Here is a 25,495-nt window from a genome sequence, read left to right as displayed (position 1 = left end):
AAAATTGTACCCAGAGAGATTTGGTCTCACTCTGGGGTTATTTGATCTCTGATTCAGGCCAGAATGGTGCTGTTCCTTGGGAAAAGCTTCCTGAACTACAAAGACAATCTGAGAACCAATTTTTTCCATATGGAGTTCTGGGTCAGTTTTAAAAATGTAGCAGCTGTTGAATCCAAAATCTGTGTTTCTGGTCATTTTAGGGATGTTTCATCTGTGGAACTGCTCATGAACAATCACCAGGGGATCAAAGCAGAAATTGATGCCCGAAATGACAGCTTCACTACGTGCATTGAGCTTGGCAAGTCTCTGCTGGCCAGGAAACACTATGCATCTGAGGAGGTACCGTGTTCCCTGCATACAGCCATGGGCTCCTGGGGGTTCTTTGCAAGGGAGAAACCTGCCCTGTTTCACTCCTGTGTCACCCACAGGAGTTATGACAAGTGTCACCTTAGGGACAAGTGCATTTATGTGCTGTTGGGAAATCAGGGTATAACTTCACTCTGGCAATGCATGGTGGGTAACAGAGGTGATACTGAGATTTAAAGTGTCATTTTCAGCCCCAAAAATGCAAAGAAGTTGTTGCATTCCATTCTGCAGAGAATGGCTCTGTGATGGAAAGGTGTCTTCCTTAATCAAGGGCAGAGGCAGCTGTGAGACATCCTGAACTTCCTGCAGGGGAAATGGAATGCTGTGGAGAGGCCTGCCAGGGGAATGAGCAGGAAAATGTTTGTTGTGTAGGGACTAAATTCAAGGAATATTAAGAGAACCATATCCAACTGCTGAAAGCCTTGATTTATTTTCTGAGGTGTCTAGGCCAGAGGATAGAGGCTCAGCCCTTGCTTCTCCTGCCTCCCTTTGGGGAAGGGAGGGTAACCAAAGATTGTGAGGCACTTCCCTCTCAGGAAGGAGAGAGCTTCTGCAACAGCCCTGAGCAGCATTATTATTATTTTGCATTATTCACTGGAAAAGGGCAGAAGATTCAGTGCCTGATTGCACTATTTACATTTGTTTGTCCATTACACCCTTTTATCAAATACTCTGTGTGCTGTAGCTTTTAACAGACACTGAATGCTTATGCAAATGTGATATTTTAATGGAAATGTCACATTTATTTATACTTGGAAGAGAAAAACAGCTGTTGTTTGCACGGTGAAGTCACTTCCTGAGGAATTTGTGCAGTGTCTGTCAGTGCAGGGCTGGGGGGAACTGCTGCCTGATGCTTGTGTAATAGCCCTCCTCTCTGCTCTCCATCCAGATCAAGGAAAAGCTCCTGCAGCTGACAGAAAAGAGAAAAGAAATGATTGACAAATGGGAAGACAGATGGGAGTGGCTGAGACTGAGTAAGGACACTCTTGGATTTATTTTGGGCTGGGCCATATCTAACTTTCTTCATTGTGCCTTTCTGAGCATTGAAAAAAACCTGCAGCTCCCCACTTTTCTGTTAGAGTGCTTGGAAGCGTGTTTGTGCTGGAATATCTGCAAGGTTCACACCTGTTTGTTGTTAAATAATGAGTTTGAAACCAAGAGATCTTGCTCTGTATAATCAAATTTGGAGCTCTGCTGTATTTGCAGGTGTCACATTTCAATTTCTATGCTGAAAATAGTAGGTTACAGCAGATTAGAACAGAAAACCACACTAAGTTTGCAAAATGAAACTTGCATTTTTCCTACAGCAAAGCCAGTAGGAGAAATGTCAGTCTTTTCAGTGACCAGTTTCACTGAACAGGCACTAGCCAAGTGGTGTACTTTGTTCCCTGGCTGGGTTTAGATAAATCCCAAAGCTGCCACGATGCTCTTCTTTGTGGCAGTAATGGCACTGACCCCTGTGCCCTCTCTGCTCAGTTTTGGAGGTGCACCAGTTCTCCAGAGATGCAAGTGTGGCTGAGGCCTGGCTGCTGGGACAGGAGCCCTACCTGTCCAGTCGTGAGATAGGGCAGAGCGTGGACGAGGTGGAGAAATTAATCAAGCGGCACGAAGCGTTTGAGAAATCCGCGGCTACCTGGGACGAGAGGTTTGCAGCGCTGGAGAGACTGACCACGGTGAGTGTCACTCCTGGTGCCTTGGAACAGCTCCCAGCATCACCAACTTGGTCTTCATTTCTTGGTTGTTTGTTGATCGATCTCAGCCAACCACACAGAGCCTGAAGTTTCCTACTTCCAGCCATACTAAAAACCCTCTCTGGGTTATTTGAACTCAGCAATCTGCAAGGAAAAAGCCTAAATGATAAATGACCTTAAGAGTAAGCAGGAGCTGTCTCAGGCCTGGGAGTGGTGACCCAGAAGGAAATTTCAGAGCTGAACAGTTTGCCCTCTGCTGTACTGGTTGGCCAGTTATTTTTGGTTAAAGATGACAGTGGTGAGAAGGGGGCAGTGACAGTGATGTTTGTTGTGTTGTGACTGCTCCAGTGCAAGGCTGTATTGTCCTCTAGGAAGACACAATGAGCAAAAAAAACCCAAACCCCAATTTGAACACAACTGCAGTGTTGGTCATTAATGCTTGGAGAGCATTTTACCATATTTGGAGAACAACTTGGCTTTATACACTACAGTTGAAGTGGCCTGGGTTTTCACACACACTGAGTGTCACAGCTGCAGACAAAAGGAACTGGAGTTTCTCAGCATCTTCACAAATCAGGCTGGTTTTATGGGGATGGGTAATTTCAGGGATTCAGACAGGAAACGTTTTATTTCTGTGTTTGGCAAGCAGACAAGAAGATGTCACTTTTGGATATTTTAATAACTTGGGCTGTTTTCTTGTTTGTCTGGGTTTTGTTCTAATAGAATGAGGTGGAAAATAGATGTGGCCACTGGAGAGCTGCTGTCAGAGGGTCTGGTGCTGATGCCCTCCCTGACACATTCAGTGCCACAAATGGTTTTAAAGCCTGATGCCTTTCAATTTTATCCCCATTCACTTTAATTTCAGTAATGTTCCAGAAAACCATACAGAATTGTTGCTAGTTTCTATAACACCCCACCAAAAATGAGCAGTGTTTTTAAATAAGAAATGTTTCCTCTCCCAGCTGGAACTGCTGGAAGTGCGTCGGCAGCAAGAGGAGGAGGAGCGGAAGAGGCAGCCACCCACACCGGAGCCCAAGGTTGCAGAGGATGGAGACTCCCAGCAGCAGTGGTGAGCTGGACTCTGCACTTCCCTTGGGAAATCCTTGGGCTGAAAATGTGCTGTGAAAGGAGAGGAGGTTGTATGGGTTTGTAATATGGCCCTTGTTAGAAGGCTTGGTGGTTTATGGGGACAGGACCTCTCCCAAACCCCTGAATTCCGTGCCAAGTTTCCATTTTCTTCCAGCTATCACTGCTGAGGCATCCCTGGCCCAAAAGTGGGAATGCTGCTTTTGTCCTCTGGGCCATGAATTGCAGTTTCTGAACCAACTTGGCTTTTTTCTTTGATGAGCATCATTTACAGATTTTAAGCCATTTATTAAATTGCTTATGTGATAGGAGGAGGTTTATTTGTAAGGTAATTGTCAGTAAAGTCTGGTTAAATCTCACTTCACACTGGATTTATTCAGTTGGGCCTGAGGATTTTAGAAACATACTTGGATTTCTTAAATTAATATTCTGTAAGAAAATCTCATTTTCTTGAACAAGATGGGTGACTTCCAAGAACCTTATACAATTTCTTTTTTTTTCCTCTCTCCAACAGGGATGGGACAAAAGGAGAACAAGTTTCCCAAAACGGTTTGCCCTCAGACCAGGAATCTCCACGGGTTAGTTACCGCTCCCAAACCTACCAAAACTACAAAAACTTTATTAGCAGACGGACAGCCAATGACCGCTCGTGGTCTGGACTGTGAGCCACAGAATCACTTGCAGCAACAGAAACCTTTTTTTCAGTATGGTTTACTGGTACTGGTTTAATCTTTTGGCTTCAGATTTCCCTGCTGCTTTTCTCTTCCTTCCCATCAGTTGACTTTTATTTAATTAGCAGCCCCTTGGACATATATTTGCTTCACTTTAATCTTTGTTTATTTGAATCTCCCCACTGACACTCAGTTGCTTTAAGGTGACACATTTATTTCATGTTATTTACTGTGAGTTTTTCATGTCGCTAATAGCATTAAGATTTTCCAGCGAAAGCGTCCTTTATATGAGTAATTGAGATGTAATGAGATTACATCCTAATGAAGAAGAGCACTAGGACCTGACAGGTATGACGCATCGAGTTATACTAACAGGTCTCAGCACGGCAACTTTATTAAATCAGCTGCATTAGCAAGAGTTATGTACCAGGCCAAAGATAATCCACATGAGTGAGCTGGGCAGGAAGGGCTGGGAGGGGGGGAGTGTGACTGTGGACAAATAAAAGCCTTAAGGTTAGTTTGTATAACATTCCATACAGAATGGACTCATTGACTGCAGAGACAAATAAAAGTGAAATAAACCATTCAAGACCAGTATCTAGATTTATCTGGGAGTTTGGTCCTCATGCAGGGTTGTGATTTGCTGTGTTGGGCCCCCTTTTGGCCTCAGTCCTGTCCAGATGACACTACAGCAATTTTATTTCTGGGCACCAGAGAGGCAGGGGCATAAATGAGAGTAGGGTGTAACCCCTTGGGGAGAGGATGTGATGCTTTCTTTTAAAAACTAAATAAAATACACTCTCTAAGATCCCAGCTCTTTATTTTACATAGGTGCAGGCTGAATGCTCCATGGCTTACTCGCTCCTTCTTGACAGGGGGTGTCCCAGTGCAGTCAGGATGCATGCCAAGAATCCTCACGTGCAGCCATGACAATGCCAGTAAATGTCCTTGGAGTTAAAGCAACACAAGAGCTGAATCTGGCTCCCCTCCCTCCCCCTTCCTGCAGAGCCTCCTTGTTTCAGTTAAAGCTTTGAGTGAAAGGACAGTTCTCTTTGTTGCTGAGTCTGGCTCTCTGGGGTCACATTCAGTGCAGGAAAGGCTCCTGGCAGGCTGGGATCTGTGGATATCAGAGTCCCAGCCGAGGGCTCTGGCAGGAAATGCCTTTCAGCACAAGTTCGGCTTTAAGAAGCCCATCCTAGTTAGGTCTGAGTCTACACACAGACTCTGCCAATGCTCCCCAGTACACAGCAGTTCCATCTTTCTCTTTCTGGAAGTAAAACCATTTGGTTCTTCTTTAGCATTCAGCCCTGAAGTGAGCTGTTGCACATTCTAATGTTAATAAATTCTCTACAGTTGTGGCAGGGAACGTAAGGTGATCTTCAAGTACATCCCAGATAATCATCTTGTTATTTAGCACAGCCTTATACATCATCTGTTTGCTTCTTTTGAAATTTTGTTTTATTGCCATGCTACATGATGCATTTCCATGTTCATCTTTGCCATCTGCACTTCAGTCTTCCATGAGAACTTCCAAGCTCAGTTTGTCGAGTCCTGTGTTGCAATACCTTGGGTGTACAGAGCTGTGTCAGTGAGGCACAAGATGTGCTGCTGTTGCTCAGAATTTTGGTTTCTGACAACTGGCTGAGCAGCGCAGATGGATTGTTCTGTGTGGACTGAGCTTGTGAACTGAGAGCGGTGATTGAAAGGATGTGCTTCAGTAACTGTACTTTTGTCTTTCCACTTCATGATGCATGTTTTGTTTTGTTTTTTTTTTCTTTTGTCAGGATAACAACATGTAGCTTCTTAATGCTTTTAAAAATTCCATATGAATTCATATGAATTTATGGGGATGCTCTGGTGGCTGCCCTGTGCCTCGAAAGTGTGTCAGTTCCCAGGGCAGGATAGCTGTAGCTTCAGACTCCACCATCTGCAGAGCCTTCACATGTATTTTGGTGAAAAAAGTAGTCTGTAGAAGGAATTTCTAGAGATAGATTTTTTTCAATTTGTATTAGTACACTTAAGTAAAAATTCCACTTTTATGATGATGAAGAAAAAGTAAGTAATTGATTAAGGTCATCATTTCAGGCACTAGAAGAGTAGGATTTCACCTTTATTGCAGCCTGTGGGTCTGGCTAAAGGCATTAGGAAGGTCCTTTTGACAGAAGAGCCCAGAGGCTGGCATATCTTTGCATCTGAAGCAGGCAAATCATCTGGTTCTTCAGCTGTGGGGCAGAGCCTTGAGTCGATGAACTGAGCAGATGTTGCTTCAAGCACTGCGAAATCCAAAGGGGCACCTGTGTCATTGTCACCACCTGTCTTGTTGCATGTCCCAGTCCCGCTTTAAAGATTTCCAGAGTAGCCTGTAGCCACTAAAGCACTTCCAACTAACCCCTGAGGCCCCACTGAGAGAACTGTATCACGTACACGAGACCTGTTGTGTTGTAACAGGAGTTTGCTGTTTGTCCTCCGTGGCGTTGTCTCCGCATGCCCCACGCATGTTTCCACTGAAGTGTGTTCAGCTCCTGTTTTTTCTCCATTTTCGTGACACATCCTTTGCAGAGCTGTTCATGATTTATTTTGCTTGTTTTCTGTTAATTGTAGATAACACGTGAAAGGAAATAAAACCTGAAAGAGCATCAGAAAAGCTTTTCCTAGCCCTTTTACAACCGGTAGAATTTGACGTAGAAGGTGCAGGTCTGATGATGTAATTAAAGTTGGCCGTTACTTTTCAAAGCCAGGGTTGCAGCACTGAATTCCATATTATTTCTCATAAAAGAGGTTGAGCAGCTGTGCAGTGGCTGCTGGCTGTGCTGGTCTGGTTTAACTCAGATTAGGGTTTCTAGGTACCCCCAAAGCAGTCCTGTTTTCACATCTGGCTGGTACTGCTCCAGCAAATGCACTGCTTTCTGTGTCAGTGCAGGGGCCAGGTATTTCTGGGGAGTTTATTTAAGCTGTGGAGACAAGTTCCTGTGGGCTGTGTGATTCCTCAGAGCTGGTAAGAGGTGTCAGGTCCCTCAGACAGGACTCCAGCCAGCAGCAAAGTAGAGCTTGAGGTTCAGGAGCTGTCACTGGACAGAAAGGTGTACAAATGGCTCTCCTTGCTCTTGAAGGGCTCTGTTGGCCGTGGGTGGTTGACACGGGTGATGAATGGTGACTCAGGGGTTGTTCATTCCACTACCTGTGTTCTGGCCATGTTTGGATAAACTTCAGCCTCATCTATTTACCCTCTCCCCCACTGTAATGCAACATTTTTGTTATACTTTGAGATTTGGGTACAAGTAGTGAGGGTTGATGGCTTAGATTGATCCTAATTGTAAAGGGGCAGTGTAAGGCTGTGTGTCTTTAGGGACAGGGTAAACCAGATCTGACTGAAGTGCAATGTGAGCTGTGATTCTCTCCCTGTTTAAGGGCGTAGTGTCTGTACTCTGGAGGTTTAGTTTGCTAAAGGCAGTTAACCAATCCTTCCCATGGTCAGAGCAAGCTGACACTCAGATCTTTATAGGCCAATGGTGAGGTACAAGGTGTGAGGCACAATAATGGATACTGGGCAGGTGTAAGAAGTTCTAGCAAACGGTGGCAAAATTGAGTTTGTTGCATAATAATTTGGCTGCTTTTGATTTGTCCAGGCCATGTGCAGAAGTAGGAATGTCTAATTACTGTGCCATTCACAAAAACCTGCTTGTCTGCATAAAACCAGTCCAGAATGTTTGTAATCTACTAGAGCATTAGCAGCACTGAGCTTTAGTAACTTGCTAATAATAATACTACACACTGGTTGTGTAACTCCTGAGCTGCTACCAACGGCTCTACACGTCAAAGTAATGGTACAAGAAAACAAAAAAAAAACTGGGACCAAGCTGCATTTCAAAAGCTTATAGCCATTAGGATTCCAATTTAAATGATTTTTGGATGAATGGCTCCTGAAGACGTCGCCAGCTTGACCAGTGAGAGCTGCTGGAAACACGGCTGCTCTCTAGGCTATCGATCCCAGTGCGCCAGGCAACGCGACCAACAAAGCAAGTGATGGGCAAGGCCTTGGTTCTGTCTTTGTTTGGGGGTAAATAGCTGTGTGATGCTGTGTGACTGTGGTGGTTTTCAGTTCCTTTAACCAAAATCCAATCCACCTAATAACGCCAGTCTGAACCAGACCTCGATCAATTGACACGTGACCTCATTCCCCTTGTCTTTACGATCCAATATCCTAACTGGGATGGTGGAGATGCATGGTGTAATCTTTCTAATTTCTGCATGTTTTGATTTTGTTGTGTCACTAGGGGAACGGGGAAAGCGGGAAAGGAGCTTTTACAGAAACAAATCAATTGCACACATTTTTGTAAATGCTCCTGGGCGATTGTGACATCTTTCTCTGCTGACTCATAGTTAATACCTTTTATGGACCTTTAATGCCCCAGTAATGCCATAAATGTACTTAAGGTGGCTGATGTGTATAACTTCTACTGTTCCTCTAGGTTTGCAGAAAGTGTGATTGTTACTGTTCCAAACATTTGAGTACTTAGCAACAGAATTAAATGCTCTCATTCTAGGAATAACAATATATAAAAGAATTGACCAGCAGAGCAAAGCACAGTAAAATTCACACTGATGTTCAGCTGCTTTTATTTTCCCATCTCTCCACCTATAAAATGGGTACTAATCCATTCCTACCTTCTAATTTCCTTGGCCTCCTGTGTCTCCATGGAGTGCGAGAAAGAATTTACTGGCCTGTGTCATTGTCCAGGCAAAGTTTATACACAGCCACGTTGTGCAGGGAGACAGATTAACTGCAGAACACCTCAGTGCTGGGGCCTTCTGCCTGAGCGTGTTCTCCACTGTTCCTAGGTGGCAGAAACTGCAGAAACCAACGAAATGGTCAATGGAGCTGCAGAGCAGAGGACAAGTTCCAAAGAGTCCAGTCCCATTCCTTCCCCGACGTCAGACCGCAAAGCCAAGAGTGGCGTTCAGGCCCAGACTGCTGCAACCCTCCCGGCCAAAACGCAGGAGATCCCCTCGGCCCAGATGGAGGGCTTCTTACACCGCAAGCACGAGTGGGAGACACACAGCAAGAAAGCCTCCAGCAGGTACAGTGCCCCATGTGCAACACAGGCAGGGCAGCCCAGGGCTCTGCCCAAGATGGCACACAGCCATCTCCAGCCTTCTCTCAGCTCACAGAGACCTCCCAGGCTCCTGTTGCTGCAGGGCCGGGGCTGCAGGGCTGAACACTGCATGTGGGGAACTGCAGTCTGGAGATATTTGGTACAAAAGGCAGCGTTAGCCACATTTGTCAGGTGGAGAACTGAGGCAGAGAGATACCACGACTTTCCCACTCCACATGATGAATTTGTGGCAGTAGTGGGATTTGATTCCAGATCTCTCAAGTTGTACGTTACCACAAGAAAAGAAAACCATGTAGGTGTGAGACTAGAAATGTTCACATTCTTCTGACATTTTCTATTTGCACATTACCACTTTCCACCTACTCTGTAATCTGTTCAGCATGAACAGAGGACGATTGGTGCACCATAGTCAATTCCATTCCCAAGGAATGCCCTGCAGGTCTCAAACAGGCAGAACTTTGAGATTTGTCTGTATTGAAAAAGCTGACTGGGGTCCTTTGTGGCCTGAGAGAGCTTTTGAAAACAGATTTATGACTTGACTGACAAGGGAAATGTTCACAGCAAGTGCTGAGCTGCAGCAACATCTGTGGGATTTGGCTGGATCCAAAGCACTTGGCAGAGCTGAGATCTCAAGTGAGTACAGCAGTACCAGGATTTTTGTGCCACTGGAGTTGTTCACACCAGACAACATCTTTGAGGCAGTGACAGCCACCAGTACCATGTCTGGGTATTCCTTTTTCCAGTAATTGTTAAGTTTCACTGTTCTATTAGAGAATGAGGTGGATGAAGCCACTAAGAGTATTTGTGTCAATCAAGGACTTCACACACGGTCCATTCCATTCCATTCATCATTTTGCAGCACAGTGAGAATTCCTTCTACAACAGAGCACTGCCATGAAAAGGTCAATAATTTTCTGTCTCAAGAATGCAAAGTACCCAGTCTGCCAAACAGTCCTCCCACTGTGAGGAAAGGCTGATGTGCTGTCACAGGGAGCTCTGGGAATCTCGGTTCCCTTTGGCTTTTGTCTTGAAGCTGTGCTTCCGTGAAAGAATTCCCTGTCTGCAGTTCATGGGACAGCATAGGCTGCATTCACATCCTCACACAACCAATCTCCATTAACTTACAGAAGTAATGACGGTTAGTTTCTCCAGTTCTGCAGGTGAGAGCATTGGATTTATAACTGCTCTTGTTGTTTCCCATGTCTCAAAGGTCATGGCATAACGTGTACTGTGTCATAAACAACCAAGAGATGGGCTTTTACAAGGACTCAAAAGCTGCTGCTTCTGGCATCCCTTACCACAACGAGATCCCCGTCAGCTTGAAGGACGCAGTCTGCGAAGTAGCGGTCGATTACAAAAAGAAGAAGCATGTGTTCAAGCTCAGGTAAACCGGGGCAGTGCTCTGCCCTTGGGGAAAGCCACGGTGGGTGTGTTCACTAGGAAACCCAGCCCAGGAGCTGACCATGAATGTTAACTGCAGCCCCTGCTTTTCTGAGCAAGCTCTTTCTATCCCTGAGCTCTGCTCTGTTCATCAGAGCGAGCCAGCACAGGACAGTGTTGCAGTACTCAGAACACTTTCATCTGGGACAAGACCAGATGTGTGTGCCTGCAGCTGGGGGTCTGCATTTCACAGGGCTGGATTTTTCAGCTGCTCCCTCTGGAACTGGTGGAGAGCAGTGACCGTGGTTCTGCTCTTTTCCAAATCAAGCCTCTTGTTTAATTTTTTCAGTATGAATTTGGGAGACTACTGAAGACATCTCACATATTCAGGTCTGGAACATATAGTTACAGACCATTTCACTCAAATAAGTGAAAGACCTGTTGCTTAAAGGTTTTTTTAAAAGGCTTTTCCTTGGGAAACTCTTTGGTTTACTGAACAGTCTTCTAGCTGCCAACAGTTAAAAAATATTTATAATTGCACAGCTGTGAGGTAATCCTGTCAAAGAAGACTTACTTTATGAACTGATCGGGTCATGTGTTCCAACAAAGGTGTTTTGGGGTTTTTTGGCAGAGCAGGAGTGGTGGTGTAATTTTATATTGGTACAGGAATCCTCTAAAGATGCGAGAATCCCTATCTGGGGAAAATTTGCTTTGTAGAAAATATATGTGGAAATATATAGCAAATATTTAGGGAAATGTACCTTTCTTGAAGACAGGCCTGCAGCTATGTGATTCATCCTTTAGACTATTTTAAACCACTCTGAATTGCTAATGGAAGTATATGCTGTTCCAAATCCAAAGTTAGGCAGAAAAACCAACTGCCCTTTTTTCCCAGTGTTCCATCACCTGCATCAGGCCCCTTGGTTACTTGCACGTAGATATTTCCTTTACTCAAGCACTGTTATTTTACTATTTAATCCTTAATTTTATTTCATAAAGAGTTGTTAAAATGCTTGCTTTTTGTTGGGAAAGATGGGGAAACCTGCAGCAGAGCTCCTGCTGCCTGTGCCTCCTGCTTATTCTGGTGATATTCATTTGTTGTTTCATTTCTATGTATCATCACATATATTGTTAAATGTATCCCATTTAAACCACCTGAGTAAAATCAGCACAGGAATCACACAGAAGGGAGACTGTGGCCTTCACTGTGAGGAGAGGCAGCTGCTAATCACTAATACTCAGAGCAGGACCTCGAGGCAGCACCACCATAGCTACAAGAGCAGAGCAGCTGCACAATTTTGCAGGATTTCACAGGAGCCATGAAAACTCTGGGTGCTGCCTGTGACATTTTTCTTTTGAAAGTATTGAGTAAACTTTGCTAATGTGTTTTGCAAAGGAGAAAACTGTACCTGAAAGAGCAAATACTGAGCCAGCAGCCACATGGGAACACAAGCACCACCCTGAGCATGTCCAGAGCCCAGAGCTACTACGTGCATAGCTGCAAGTTGTTGGGGGCATTTCGCAGTGCAGTCCTATGTGCCTTGGGCTGCTCATGTGCTGGAGCCAAACAAGCAGGAGTTGAAGCTCTGTGGCCACTACTGAGCTAAATTTGTGATGGTGTTTTCTTTCCAGATTGACCGATGGCAATGAATACCTCTTCCAAGCCAAAGACGATGTAAGTGTGTTTTTCTTATGGTTTGTTACTGGGCTGGCTGTGCTGCTGTGCCATGGGGAGAAGCAGCTGCTAAGAGCTGCTGTGCACTCTGTGTGATGCACAGGCCCAGGGCTGCTCAGGTACAGACTCTGGGAGGTGTCTCTGGAGGTGCACAGCCAGAGGGGATGAGCTGGGGCTGGTTTTCCTTGCATTTCCACCTGTGTCTGTGGACTGTGGTGGGAGTCAGAGGGGTGTGCTGGTTGTAACAGTTCTGTGCCTTTGGGGCTTCTTGAAGGAGGAGATGAACACGTGGATTCAGGCCATCACATCAGCGATCTCTTCAGACAAAATTGAAGTGTCCCCGACCACCCAGAGCACTCCAGCCTCCAGCCGTGCCCAGACCCTGCCTGCCAGCGTCACAATAACCAGCGAGTCCAGCCCTGGCAAGCGGGAGAAAGACAAAGAGAAAGACAAAGAGAAAAGATTCAGCCTTTTTGGTAAAAAGAAGTGAATTCCATCTCCACACACTGCACTTCTCTGACCGTTCCAGTGGAATTCCAGCATGCGAGCTCAGAACCAATACGTTACTCTCTGTGCCTCATGTTCCTCAATGTGATTGACATTTTTTTATTTATAGAGCGTTTTAAAATAAAAAAAGCCAACAAAAAAAAAAAAGAATCTAAAGTTACAAACGTATGAGGTGCATTGGGCAGCTTCTGTAGGAGAGGGAGGACCAGGTTTTGGGGGTTTGTTTTTGTTTGGGTTTTTTTTGGGTTTTTTTTTTTGATTTTTTGTTTTGTTTTGTTTTGTTTTTTTTAAATGAAGTTAATGTAGATTAGATCTTAATATTTAAACTGTTCCTCAATTTTGTGAGGCTGTCTTGGAAAATAACCCACTCCTAGTGCTATTGGTATGCAAGGCAGCGGTGCTTTCGAATCTACTGTGCACATGAGAAACCAATGTACAAATTCTCAAAGGCATTCACTTCCAGTTAAGGTTGTTATGCTGAATCCTGGCTAGTAGAGCCTTCCCCAGCGATTCTAACAGGAATTCAAGTGGTAGTGTGTTCTCTTTGCTGTAACAGAGTGCAAGTATGCGTTGACTCACAGCCCAAGGTTTGTTTAACACCACCCGAAGCGTCCCTGCATCGAGTACAACAGATGAGAATGTTGGTGTTCAAGATGGATTAACAGGCTGGTACAGTTTTAAATAAGCTGTAATTTCAAATTTCTTTTTTTTTTTTTTTTTTTTTGCCGAAATACATTATATTGTATGTTTCAGATAATTCTAGTACAAAGTATAATAAGACTAGATGTATAATAAACCCTTTAAAATCATCAATAAGTGTAAAAGTGGAACTGAAGCATTTACTGGAAAAGTAATGTTACTCAAATGGTTACTTGCTTGTCAGCTGCAGCACTGTGTGTTATAATTTTGCTACATTACCTTGCTCTTTGATACATAGTGTGCATTTCTGTCACTGTAACTATTGTAATGAAAAATTTTCATCTTACTGCACAATCAAAAATTACATTTAATAGGAATGAACTTTCAATGACTGGGCCTGTAGTCAAGAGTAGTACTGGAACTGGCTTTCAGTTGTATCGAACTGTACCTCTAGACTTTTACCCTATCTGTTAAATATATGCGATGTCATTAAATGCTTTTAAAACTAAATATGCTGGGTAAGTTTCTTATTTCATTTCTGACAATGTTAAATCATAATTTTGAAAGAGGATCAAAAATAAAGTTATTTTAAAATGTCATCTCTCCTGTGCACTGGAACTGTCTTCAAATGTAATTCCATTCTTTTGTGCGAAAGTTCATTCTGAAATAGTTGTTTTCTCTCTTCCCACTTTTCTTTCCCTTCACTTCCCACCTGCCCTCCCTTTTACCCTGCCTCCCAAATTAAGTGCCAAAAATAAAGAGAAAAGGAATTAAATGAATATTTTGAAAACTATTCTGATACAGATACTTTTTGTGGGAAGTGAAACCAGCAGAGTGGATGGGAGTAAGCACATCAGAGGCTGGGCAATGGAGTTCCCTGAACATTTACCCGATGGAGGTAAAGCTCCATGTTCCAGTTGGCAGCAAAAGGACATCATTTTGAGTAAGCACCACTCTCCAGCTTCCTACCCACCTTTTGCTCAAGTGCTTACCTCCCTTCCTTACCTTGGATGCCACCTAGGGATCAATCTAATAGGAATAGCTCTAAGAAGCTCCAATATGTTTTAAAGTCAATGAAATGTAAGGAACCCAGGTTTTAATGTACTGTGATTGTTAAAATCCACTCAAATATTAATTTTTGAAGAAAGCAGATAAACTGCAAACTCATGTGTTTCCAAGTGACAGTTTCCTGAACATGTGACCAAAACAGTGTCTTAAATTATTTTCATTATTTTCATATGTTCTCTGGGTTTTTCTTGTTTTCCAAAGTTTTTGGTTATTAAACAATGGAGTATTCATGTATACAAGTTTTTACTCTGTAATGTTATGTTGTTCAGTCTAATTATTAGTAAATTGTAGGCTAACACTGCTAGTATTGTAAATGTAAAATCTAATACATTAGAAAAAGCTGAAGTTCAGCCTTATTGGAGACTATGAAACAATTTTCTGAGTTGATTCATGCACACAGAGATGTTGATGCCTTACATATGTGTCACTTCCACTGAGCAGTCAGGCAGATGGGTCTGGACAGCCTGGGCTGTGTGGTTCTATAGTGATTTGGTTGAACATTGCCTTTAGAGTTGTTTTCTTGTTTGTCTCACTCCTTACTGGAAGCTGTTCCCAAGAATGACTTGAATAAAATTCCTTTCTGCTTAGGGACTGACTGGAAGTTGCTGAGGAGCAGGAGTGAATCCCAGTAAGCCTTGGAGCCTCAGGGAGCAGTTCCCTGCAGAGAGAGGTCAGGAGAAGCCTCCCCGGACAGAGCCAAGTCAGAGAAGTCAGGTCAGTGCACACATCTGTGTGCCAGGACAGGAGGGAGAGAAGTGAGGGAATCTCTTGGACCATGTGAAGGGGGGGACGGCTGCTGGAAAATACCAGGGGAAGAGGAAACTGCAAAGGTGGTGATGGAAATGGGGCTGAAACTGGAACAGGCTGTCACTCCTACTGGTGTCACCTGCTCAGAGGTGGCTGTGATACTTTCTGAATTGCACCAGTGACCTTGGCTGGACTGCTGACAGATGGAATGTTCTGTTCCTCCTGGAGCCACACTCAAGGGTGAGGATTTCTAGTACAGGGTAACACATTACTGCAGCTGTTTTGTACCCAAGTTGTGATATTTCCTCTGGAGATACATTGTAGAAGTCATACAGAACCTAAGAATTTTCAAAGAAAATGAATTAAGGCAAACTGCTTCCCAGCTGTGTTGCTTGTCATTGGTGAGAACAGGAATTGTCCTGTAGTCAGGTCAGTCTCCTTTTTTCCATCTTGGAGGGACCCTCACATCACATTCTAAGCTGAGGGAAGCTCTCAGAGGGTCCTTCCCATATCCAGGCAAATTGAGCACAATGTGGGTAAAAAACCCAGAACTCTTTAGCCATCAGAATTTAGTATGTGTTGGTGGGAGGCTTTTCTTTTAGATTAATGCAAATAATCTGTTAATCCATGTGTTCTGCACAGGGAATATGCTCTGTGATAGGGCTGTACTTTGTATGAGGAAGATTAATGGTAATGGTAAAGGAAAAGAAAGGAATTATGAATCTCTGTCCTGGTGAAATATTGGTTTAGATGTTTTTTCCCTTCACCATGGTCTCCTTTCTTGTGGTTGAGTTCTCAGACTTTAAATGGGTATGGTCTTTCAGAATCTACCTTTGTAATAAATAACTTACAGGTTTGAGAGTTTTGCTACTTTCAGTGGCTGGGTTTTTTTTTTTTTTGTTGTTGTTGTTTGTTGTTTGTTTTGTTTTGTTTTTCCCTACCTTTACTAATCACAGGTGGATGAAGAAATACAGAAACTTTATTCCCAATGAGTCGAAACAAACATTAGTCCTTTTCATTAAAAAAAAAAAATCAGAAAATCAGGTTGTGATTAATGTTAAGAATGAAATTAGTGGAAGAAGTGGACACCCCAGCCCTGTCCAGTGGAGGGCACCCCCTGAGCAAGCGGCTGTGGCTGTCCTGGGGCAGGTGCCGAGCTGTGGAAGGCAGGCGTGTGCCTCGCTCAGCCGCCGTCCCCGGGCGCCTCCCGAGCCGCACGTGGGCGCATCCGCAGTGTGTCATAATGCAGCACGGCCCGCCCGCAGCCACAGCGGGGCCGCTGCCGGGGCCGCACCCCCGGGACAGCCCCGGGACACTAAACGGGCTGCCAGGCATTCTAGCACCTAACGGGATGAAAGGAAAGCGTTCTGTGCGGCGGTGCCTGCCGGACCCTCCCCTGCTCAGCACCACCCCCCAGCTGATCAGCCTGGTGGTGGTGAGCAGCTACAGTGCAGCGTGAATACACATTTTTCTGCGTCTGAAATATCAATTACTTTCTATTCCAAAGTAAGGAATGCCACACAATACTCTTTCCCTGTTAGATGAGACGCTGGGGTGGCTCATTGCGTTGTAACGGCAAAAATTATCTGGGCCTAACACGAATTTTGTTTCAAGTCTGTTGCTGCTACCGCTATTCTTCTCCCACGCCCAGCCGAGACAGAACTGTCCCTTGCTCACCGAGTGCCGGCATCGTCCATGAGAGGTCACTGTATCCAGGGAGATGCGGGGCACCGCACACCGAGGGTTACTGGTGCGCTCGAGAGAATGAAGAGCTCGGATCAAAGTTCTCTTCGCTCAGAAAGTCGGATTTCTAAGGAGTTATGTAAACTCGTGGCAAGATTTAGACATGTCTCAGCTGAATCTTCGTAGGAGGGAAGTTGAGTCAAGTATGGCAGCCAGGATACAGAAAGGTGAAGAGCTCCACCATCCTTGCTGTGGCAGGGAAAAAGGAGATTCTGTGGGAAGATCAAGCTTTCTGCAGTGATTTTAAATCGGTCGCTGAGGCTCTATGAAGATCTGGCAGAAAGGCAGCCCCCAGGCAGGATGAAGGCTGGCAGTATCCCGTGAGAGAGGGGGTCTGGGAGACCTTGGGCCGCTGTGTGAGTGCAGAGGTGTCATGGGCGGGTTTGATCCATCTGCCGTTCCTGGCTCTCCTGCTCAGCTCTGGGACAGCAGCAGAACCAATCTGTCATGGCTGGTCAGGACTTTCCCTCCAGGCTGGCTCTGGAAAGAGCCCGGTCTGCCAGGTCTCTCTGAAACGGGTGTGAGGATAGAAAAGGCTCCATTTTTTCTTTTCTCCTTTTCTCCTAACGCTGTTTCTGGCCAGATCCAAGCATTGCATTAATGCAAATCAGTATTTCTGCCCACAAGGAATAAGAGCTTAGAGCCAACTGCCCTGTTATGATTTTGTAGTTAAATTGTAAAATCACCAGAGGCATCAGTCAGGATTGGATTAATGTAATGCCAGGCAACAAATAAACAGAACTAGATCACAGCTCCTGCTTCTGATCCCTCCCCTGAGTTATTAGGGATTTTATATCATTTTAAAAAGTATTTGCAGCTCAAATAAGAGGTACCAATTTTGAAATACCAATTAAGATGCCATCTCTGTGCATCTGCTCTACATTCATCCATAAAAATATGAGTTACAAAGGCTATTTTGTGGAGCAGAGATCTAGGACATAAGACAGATGTTTCTGGGAGGGAAAACCTCAGTGTTCATTGTTAATCACAGCTCTTGGATATGTACAGAGTGGGCAGGATGTATCACAGAGGATTGGAGTTCATTTGAGATGTGGTGCTTTCTGGCATCTTCTACATAAGGCTTGCTTCAAAGAAGCAAACCAAACAGAAAACCAACCCCAAAGCCCTCAAAAAACACAACAGCAGCAGCAAATGGTCCCTTCAGCAGAATGGTGACTGTCACTCAGGTACTACTCATCCAAAACTCTACATTAGTTGGTTTTTACATTTCAAATATAATATAAAAAAGTAGTAAAGTCACAGGACATGTGTTCCCAGCCAATGGGCTCCTTGCCACAATGAGGAGGGAAAATGCTATTACCAATTTTTATATCTCTTTTAATTAAATTATTCAGTATATTTGAAAACATTCATTTTTACAGTTATGTGAAATTGGAAGTATATTCAGACTACCTTTTTTAACAGAAATCCCCTTTTTAAACTTAGGTTCACAATGTCTTGGTTTGCGTTGCTCCTTCCATTCTCTTTGGGATGCTGAGGGCTCCAGATCTTGGAATTAACACCCAAAAACCAGCCCATGAGAGCATCCAGGATATTTATGTTGTGCTGACAGTGAACAGCAGGCTGCAGCATTGAGGAACATTCTCAGCAGCATGACAGCTCCTAATAGGAAAGTAATAATGCCATTTTTTAATTGCACAAAAATTACACAAAACCTCATGCTTAAATTAATTAATTCAACCACTATAAAAAAATTACCAAATTCTTGAGAGTACAGATTAGAGAAAAATGAATGAAACCAAACTTGTTGGTCCACATGTTTAAGGTTTTTCTTTGAGGTTTTTATGGGGTCTTCAAGCATGACTAGTGTACTTAATTGTTAAAATAATGATGATCATAATTTTTTTTTTCCAAAACCCAGGATATAAATTTTCCTAAAGGGTTAAATACAAAGTTCAGTTTGACTGCCCCTGCTCTCAGAGAAATGACAGCCATGGCAGCAGAGACCTGAAACTAATTTTTCATTTGTCGTGGCTGGATAGGTGAAGAGCCTGTCTGTCATATTGATTAATTTTATTATGTAAACTAGATAATTAACAAAAAAATCGTAAAAAGACAGCTGTGATCACATGGAAATTATTCCATTGAATAATACCAGGGTGGGACAGGACGGGCCGGTATCGATCTCTTCACTGCTGAGAGCCGGGCAGTACCGAGGGAGCGGCGGGAGCTGTGTCAGAGCCTCGGGCGGAACACCAGGGAAAGACTCTTCCCTCGTTCCCTCAGAAGGTGCCGGGCACCGCCCAGGCTCCCCAGGGAATGGACACCATGGGCACCCCGAGGCTGCCAGAGCTCCAGGAGCGCTTGGACAGCGTTCCCAGGGACAGGCTGCGATTGTCGGGGTGTCCTGGGTAGGGCCAGGAGATGATCCTTGCGTATCCCTTCCAACTCAACCCATTCCACGATTCTATGATAAAACAAGGCGCTTGTGGTGACCGGCTGCTGGGAAGGAGTTAAAAAATGTGAGTGCGAATTTGGTTGTGTTCTGTGAGATATTTGAAGACAATTGAGCACGGGGAAAGCAGAAAGATGGGGTTTCGTCCCTAAACCTGCGTGCGCCCCGAGGGGCAGGGCGGTGCCGGCCATCGCTGAGGGCTCCGCGCTGCCCTCAGGGCCGGGCCCTTCACGAGGCAGGGCGGGAGGGGCCTCGCGCCGCCGCCCGCGCGCGCCCCGTCAGGCGGGAAGGCGGCTCCGCCTCAGGGCCGGCGGCGTGAGGGCTCCGGCCGCCCCTGCCCGCCCTGGCCGGGCTCCTGCCGGAGGCGGCTCCTGAGGCGCTGGGATTCGCGTTCCCCCGAGGGCGGGTGTCCCGCTGCCGTGTCCCGGAGTGCTGCCGGCGCTGTGACCCCGTGTGCGAGCGGTGGCGGCACGCCGCTCTTCAGCTCGGTCGGTGTGAGGCGTGCCGTGTGGGAAAAGGTACAGGGGTCGTCAGCCTTGGAATTCCCTCTTCCCGTCCGTCTGGCGCTGTGCACTGCAAATGGGTGTTTGATTCTGCTCTTCTGCATCCTTTTCCCTGTGGTTGTGGCCTTCTGGAGTGAGTTTCTGGAGGGCTGGGTTTGGGCTCCTGTGCAGCGGATATAAAGCAGTGGATATCTTACCACCACCAACGTGCAGCAACCAAAGTCGACAGATAATGCTAATATGAATTCTGCTTTAGGAAAAGCAAAAGGCAAGAGAGAAAGTGTATTCCTTATAGTATAATTCCAGAGGATGACAGTGAAAAAAAAAAGGGGAAAAAACCCAAAAAACAAACAAAAAAACAAACAAAAAAACCCCTAACAAAACCACAGTCCCCTCTATCTCGTGGTGACATGGAGTGTTTTGTGACTGAAAACGGGAAAATAATATTGCCTTAATTACATAGTTGCTATAGACTCCAAAAGGAGAAAGTTTTCGGTTGCTGGGGGTAAGGAAAGGTGGGGTAATATTCCCATATTTAGGCTGGATGTTGTATGTGAGATGATACTGAGAGGGTTTGTGTGAGGACTCGGAGCACTGGATCTTGCTGAAAAGCCTCAGGAGCCCCCCAGACCACCCAGAGTGGCCACAGCACCCAAGAGCAGCTCCCCCATCCAAGGAAAACTCCCCCATCCAGGCAGAACTCCCCCATCCAGGCAGAACTCCCCCATCCAAGCAGAGCTCCCCCCATCCAAGCAGAGCTCCCCCATCCGAGGAGAGCTTCCCTCGGCGAACGAGAGCTCCCCATCCAAGCAGAGCTCCCCCGTCCAGGCAGTCCCTCTGCATTTTAAACACAGGCGCACTCTGCGGTTCTAGCGCACGGGTGTTGTGTTTTCTTCTCTTCCAGCCCCGGCCCCGAGGGTAGATATGTTAAAAAGAAGAGCGCCCAGGAAGCTTTGTGCAGGAAGCCAAGAAGGTGCAACACGGGAGACGCAGCGGGGAGACTTTGGCAGGTGGTGCTGGTGACGCACAGAAGTTACTTTGCCTTCGGAAAGAAAGAAAGCCGGGTCTGCAGCTTATGTAGGTGTGTTTTTGTGCCCCCGAGAAGTTGCCCGGGTCGCTCAGCGGCGGCGGAGCGGCGGCGGCTCGTCCTGGGCAGCGGCGGCAGCAGATGATGGTGGCGGCGCGGCGGTAGCGCGGCGGCGGCGGCATCCTGCATCCGCGGATGCACGGCCCATCCCCATCCCCATCCCCATCCTCATCCCCGCGCGGAAGGGACACCTGAGGCTTCGGCAGGCGGGCGGGGATCGCCGCCGTTCGGAAAGGGAGAGCGTGCCGGGGGAAGGCGGGCCGGCGCTCGGCTGTGTGTGCCGGTGGGCAGGGGGCTGGTTATCATGGCGGATCGGACGGCTCCGCGCTGCCAGCTCCGGCTGGAGTGGGTGTACGGCTACCGGGGCCACCAGTGCCGCAACAACCTGTACTACACGGCAGGGAAAGAGGTGGTGTACTTCGTGGCTGGAGTCGGCGTGGTTTACAACACCAGGGAGCACAGCCAGAAATTCTTCCTCGGGCACAACGATGATATTATCAGGTAAGGGGGCTGACTTCTCTGGTGGTGGGGTGGGGTGGGGTTTAAAGGGAAGGGAGGAGAATGTAGTGCTGGCAGAATACCCCCTCCTCGCCTCTTACAGCTCGGCTTGTACCTGCCGTTTTAGAGCAGCTCAGATTTGTTAGCGGCAATCTCTGCGAGGGCTGAATCTCTAGATACTGTTGATTATCATTATTTCGTAGCAAAGGTTGAAAATATTGCAATAAGAACGGAGGGAAGGTTAAGTTTTTCTATTGCACTGCACCAAAAGCAAAGCACTTCATTTCAGCACTGGAAAGATCTCAGTGCAACAGTGCTGCAAAATCGTGGTTCCAGTACCTGGATGTTTCCTGAGCTGGGACCCCAGCTCATCAGTTCTGACCTCGTGCAGAAGGCAGGTGTAGCTCTTCTCGCCCTCAGCAATCCCAGCACGAGAGTGCCATAAATCTGACACGTAGCTCAAACTAATCTGGTTTTAGTATCCAGAAAATGTAAATCAAAATCAAGTTCAGCTGTTTGCACTCCAGGCAAAAAATCCCAAGCATGCTGGTGCAAGATGGCCAGGTCTTGCTCCTCATCTGTCCACTTCATTGTTCCTTTCTCTCAAATTCTGCCTGAGAAGTGGATTTATTTGATGTTTTCGTCCTACAGAAATTCTGATATTTTTACTGCACCTCACAAAATAAAAATGCAGTTACAGTGTTCAAGGTAGTCTTTAAAAAAATCTGTCCAGAATACAGAAATTTACATCAGTAAAATAGAAAATTAATGTAGCTACTACTTGATGAGAGAAATCTGAGCCTAGAATATCCTCATGAAGGATGTTGCCTGGTGATGCCACTCCTCTGAGCACAGCTATCTGCTGCCCTCCCTGTTCACCCAGTTCAGCATGAATGAAGCGTTTCCTGGATGATGTGAAACCAGAACGGTCCCAGGTGACTCATGGTGTGGGAGTGCTGTGGAAGCATCTGCTGAAGCCAGAGTTTTGACACTCTGTAACCAAACCACACAATTGTCACATATTCCTTGTTTGCAGAAAGCCATCCACTTTTCTCAGGAAGAGCTTTTGGCTGCTGTGTATCCTCGTAGCAGCCTTCTCCCCCTCCCTAGGATGCGTTGAAGCAACTGCATTTCATCAAGTACAGTGCATGTGCATCACAGTTTATTTTAGTTCCAAAGGTATTATCAGCTCCAAAAGGATGCTGAAAATTGACCCTGGGCTGCTCAGAGAAGAGTCAGTATTTTAGAGATATCTGCAGGATCATGAAATTAAAAGTTTTGCTTGTTGTATGGACATAAAATTTGATACTCTTTGGTATAAGAAGTGTAATCCATGTAGAGAGTTGTGTACATCTGTGCTTATGTTTGAATTGTTATTATAATACCTGACAGCACCTCCCTCCCCAGACCAAATGTATTGTAGAGCTTCTGTACCCTTTACTTTGAGACCTGTCACAGTGGGAGTCTGCTTTTGGCAGTGTCACGTTTAGAAGGTACAGCTGGGATAGAAAGAATGAATGTCTCATATTTGTACTTTGACACTCCTTCTGCCTGTTGGGCTCTTTAAAGGAAACCAGACCATGTGTTCAAATAGCTGGGTCTTGAGAGACTTGCTGAATGTCCAGCTAGCTCATGCTGTGGAGAGATGGGTTTTGTTTCTGATCTGCAACACCATCAGAATTCTGGTGGAAAACTGTATTTTCCACAAAGGATTAAACATTTGGGTCCGGAAGGCATGAGCAGAAGCCGAGCAACAGCTCACGTCAGCTCTTAGGGGCTGAGAACTGTTGCTGTCACCACGTGGGGTTTAAGGAAGGACAGACTGCCCAGAATGCTGCTGGAATATTCTGTTGCTTGCACCATGACATTGGTGGTTGCCTCCTTTGCCAGTGGAGCACTGTGCAGTCCCTGCTGATGTCATATCCCATCACTGTGAGCACTTTAAAGAAGATGATGCCTTGTGTGGTCATCGCTGATATGACTAATAAATGTGGGAATTTAAATTCTCACATTTTAAGCTTCACAGCTCTCATCCATTTGAGATGAATGGATGAATGTACTTATCCAATTTTTCTGGGTTTGTTGGGATTTACTTGCTTAAGATCAGCTTCTAAACAGCAGGGTGTGCATTTGCAATCCAACAGATTGTAATTTCTAAAGAGGTTTGAAACGCTGTTTAAAAAAGAAAACTTGTATTTTGGAAAATAACATGAATCACTGAGACTGGGAGACCTTCAAGTGGGAAGATCTTCTGCTTCCAAGGACTGCTGTTATCTCCTTCCATTAATTTTTTGGGGGGTTTTGTGAATGCTGTTTTGTTGAAAAAAAAGATGAGAACCCCATGATTGTCAGAAGTAATATTGTGTGTTACCTTGAAGTGTTTATTGAAGTTGGGAGAGGGGATATTTGTCCTTGGTGAAAAGGGCAGGTGTGTATGTTTAATATGTTCTCCAAGATTAATAGTTCTCTCTCTTGTTCTGCATCAAGATAATGCAGCTGGACATAATTTAGTTTGGGCTAAAGCAGACCAGAAAGTATTGGATTAAATTTTGTTGTATTGGAGAAATGCCTTTTTTCCCAAGCTTCCCATTTGAAAGGCGAGTTCTGCCGGTACAAGAACTGAATGTTCTGCACTCAGCTAATAAGGTCGATGTTCTAGCAGGAGCAAGGGAGCTCGGAATTGTCCTGTTTTCTGTGCAAAGCCAGCACCAGGTGCTGTGCTTCCAGTGCCTCCTTTAACTCCAGGAGGAGATGAGGTCCTGAACCACAGATTTAACCTTTGAGTGAACCCTGCTTTGCAGAGTAGTTTGTGAGTAACCTCCAGAGCGTTGGCTTTGACAGTAATTGAAAACTTCCAAAAGAACAGGTTTCTTTACTTTAATATTGTGCATTACTTGTAGAACAGTGATCAGTTACATCAATCCTTGTTTTTCTCTCAATTAAGTCTTGGAGACAGTTCTTTCCTATAATTTTTCTGCAATTGGTGCATATAAAAGCCACAGCAAACAGCAAAAATAAAAATATCACCCATTGAGATACTTCTCACTATCACTTAGAGTACAACTGATTTTATCTGTTTCTGCAGAAGTCATTTGTGAACAGAGATGAGAAATTTTCCCTGTGGTGTAGTGAACCTGTAGTGAAAATTTCACCTGTAGTGAAAATTTCACCTGTAGTGAAATTTTCCCTGTGGTGTAGTAACTATTGTTACACACCTTGGTTTCTTGTGGAATCTGGTATTTTGTACCTTATGCACTTACAAAAGGAGTTTTGCATCCTGGCTGCCTCCATGCCAGTCTCTGGTGAGGCAGCGAGCCTGCCCCCTCTCCCAGGTCTCTGTAGTAGCTGCAAAGCCCTGCTGTTATCCATGGATTGCAGAGCTGTTGTTTATGTAAGGCTGCTCACAGTGTACCACAGAGTGGGATTTATCAGAATATTGCTCTCAGTGTGCGGGGGGTGCTGCTCTGCTGACAGATTGAGATTAAACCGCGGCCGTGCCAGCGGGGATGGGATTTGCTGGGCTGCGGGAACCACTGGAGGCCTGGCTTGTTCTCCACAAGGGTCGTTTCAGGAGACAGGATATGTGTCAGGATGTGGATCTCTTGTCTTGCTGCTGTGGGAAAAAAGGGAGTAACATGCTTCAAGCAGTGTTGTGCATTGCTGACCACAGTAAATATATTTCTGGAATTTTTGATATGCAGAGCTATGCAAATCGAAACCTCAGAGACAGAAGATCTGAATTGTACTTAAATATTTTTTATTTAAAATTTAAAATTATGTATTATAATATTCTGTTTATTGGGTTATGCTTATTAAGGGATCTAAAATACTTTAAATTTCTGTCAGTTGCCAACATTTGGATGGTGACAGAGGGTGTTGTAGAGTAGTGTTCAGGTTACTGTGGTTATTGTTTATCATCAGTACATGGGAGCTGCACTGTCTGCAGCTTGGCTGCACTGTCTGCAGCTTGGGCTAACCCTTGACTTCAGACACCTGAGGTGACCCCACAGGACTGCTGAGATGCAGTGACTAAGAGAGAGATTTTAGGAGAGAGATTTTCAACAACGAAATTCCAGCCCTGTTTTTTGTGGATGCTACACCAGTGCATCCACCAAACCATCCGAACTTAACAGACATGGCACACCTGGGGTGAAGCAGGGTTTTGGGAATTGTTTTGAGGTGGCAAGTTGTCAGATGAGTTTTGTATGAAATTAATTAGTTCCCCATAAAATCCTCTAATCAGCTTGTTACCTCCTTTGCTTTCAATGCTGGAAAGCCTTTGGAAAATGCTGTTTGTTCCGGGG

At 45.3% G+C, this 25,495-nt stretch overlaps 2 protein-coding genes across 5 annotated transcripts in view; both read left to right on the top strand.

Moving 5' to 3' along the window:
• SPTBN1 (spectrin beta, non-erythrocytic 1) overlaps positions 1–13,728 on the top strand; it is a 113,722-nt gene extending 99,994 nt beyond the window's left edge. For all 3 annotated transcript variants that reach the window (XM_050972715.1, XM_030236304.2, XM_009093731.4), the window contains 9 exons: positions 201–339; positions 1,256–1,340; positions 1,843–2,039; positions 3,020–3,126; positions 3,658–3,721; positions 8,654–8,892; positions 10,139–10,312; positions 11,941–11,983; positions 12,258–13,728. In XM_050972715.1, the coding sequence (XP_050828672.1) occupies positions 201–339; positions 1,256–1,340; positions 1,843–2,039; positions 3,020–3,126; positions 3,658–3,721; positions 8,654–8,892; positions 10,139–10,312; positions 11,941–11,983; positions 12,258–12,473 (1,264 nt within the window). In that variant the 3' untranslated portion in view covers positions 12,474–13,728. The remainder of the gene's footprint in view (positions 1–200; positions 340–1,255; positions 1,341–1,842; positions 2,040–3,019; positions 3,127–3,657; positions 3,722–8,653; positions 8,893–10,138; positions 10,313–11,940; positions 11,984–12,257) is intronic.
• A 7,269-nt stretch (positions 13,729–20,997) lies between these two features.
• EML6 (EMAP like 6) overlaps positions 20,998–25,495 on the top strand; it is an 85,004-nt gene continuing 80,506 nt past the window's right edge. For both annotated transcript variants that reach the window (XM_050972717.1, XM_050972716.1), the window contains exon 1: positions 20,998–21,194. In XM_050972717.1, coding sequence (XP_050828674.1) covers positions 20,998–21,194 — 197 coding nt within the window. The remainder of the gene's footprint in view (positions 21,195–25,495) is intronic.

This window comes from Serinus canaria, chromosome 3 (genome assembly GCF_022539315.1).
Source record: "Serinus canaria isolate serCan28SL12 chromosome 3, serCan2020, whole genome shotgun sequence".
NCBI lineage: Eukaryota > Metazoa > Chordata > Aves > Passeriformes > Fringillidae > Serinus > Serinus canaria.
Note: the sequence above shows the minus strand (reverse complement) of the source record. Positions and strands in the feature narration are given on the sequence as shown.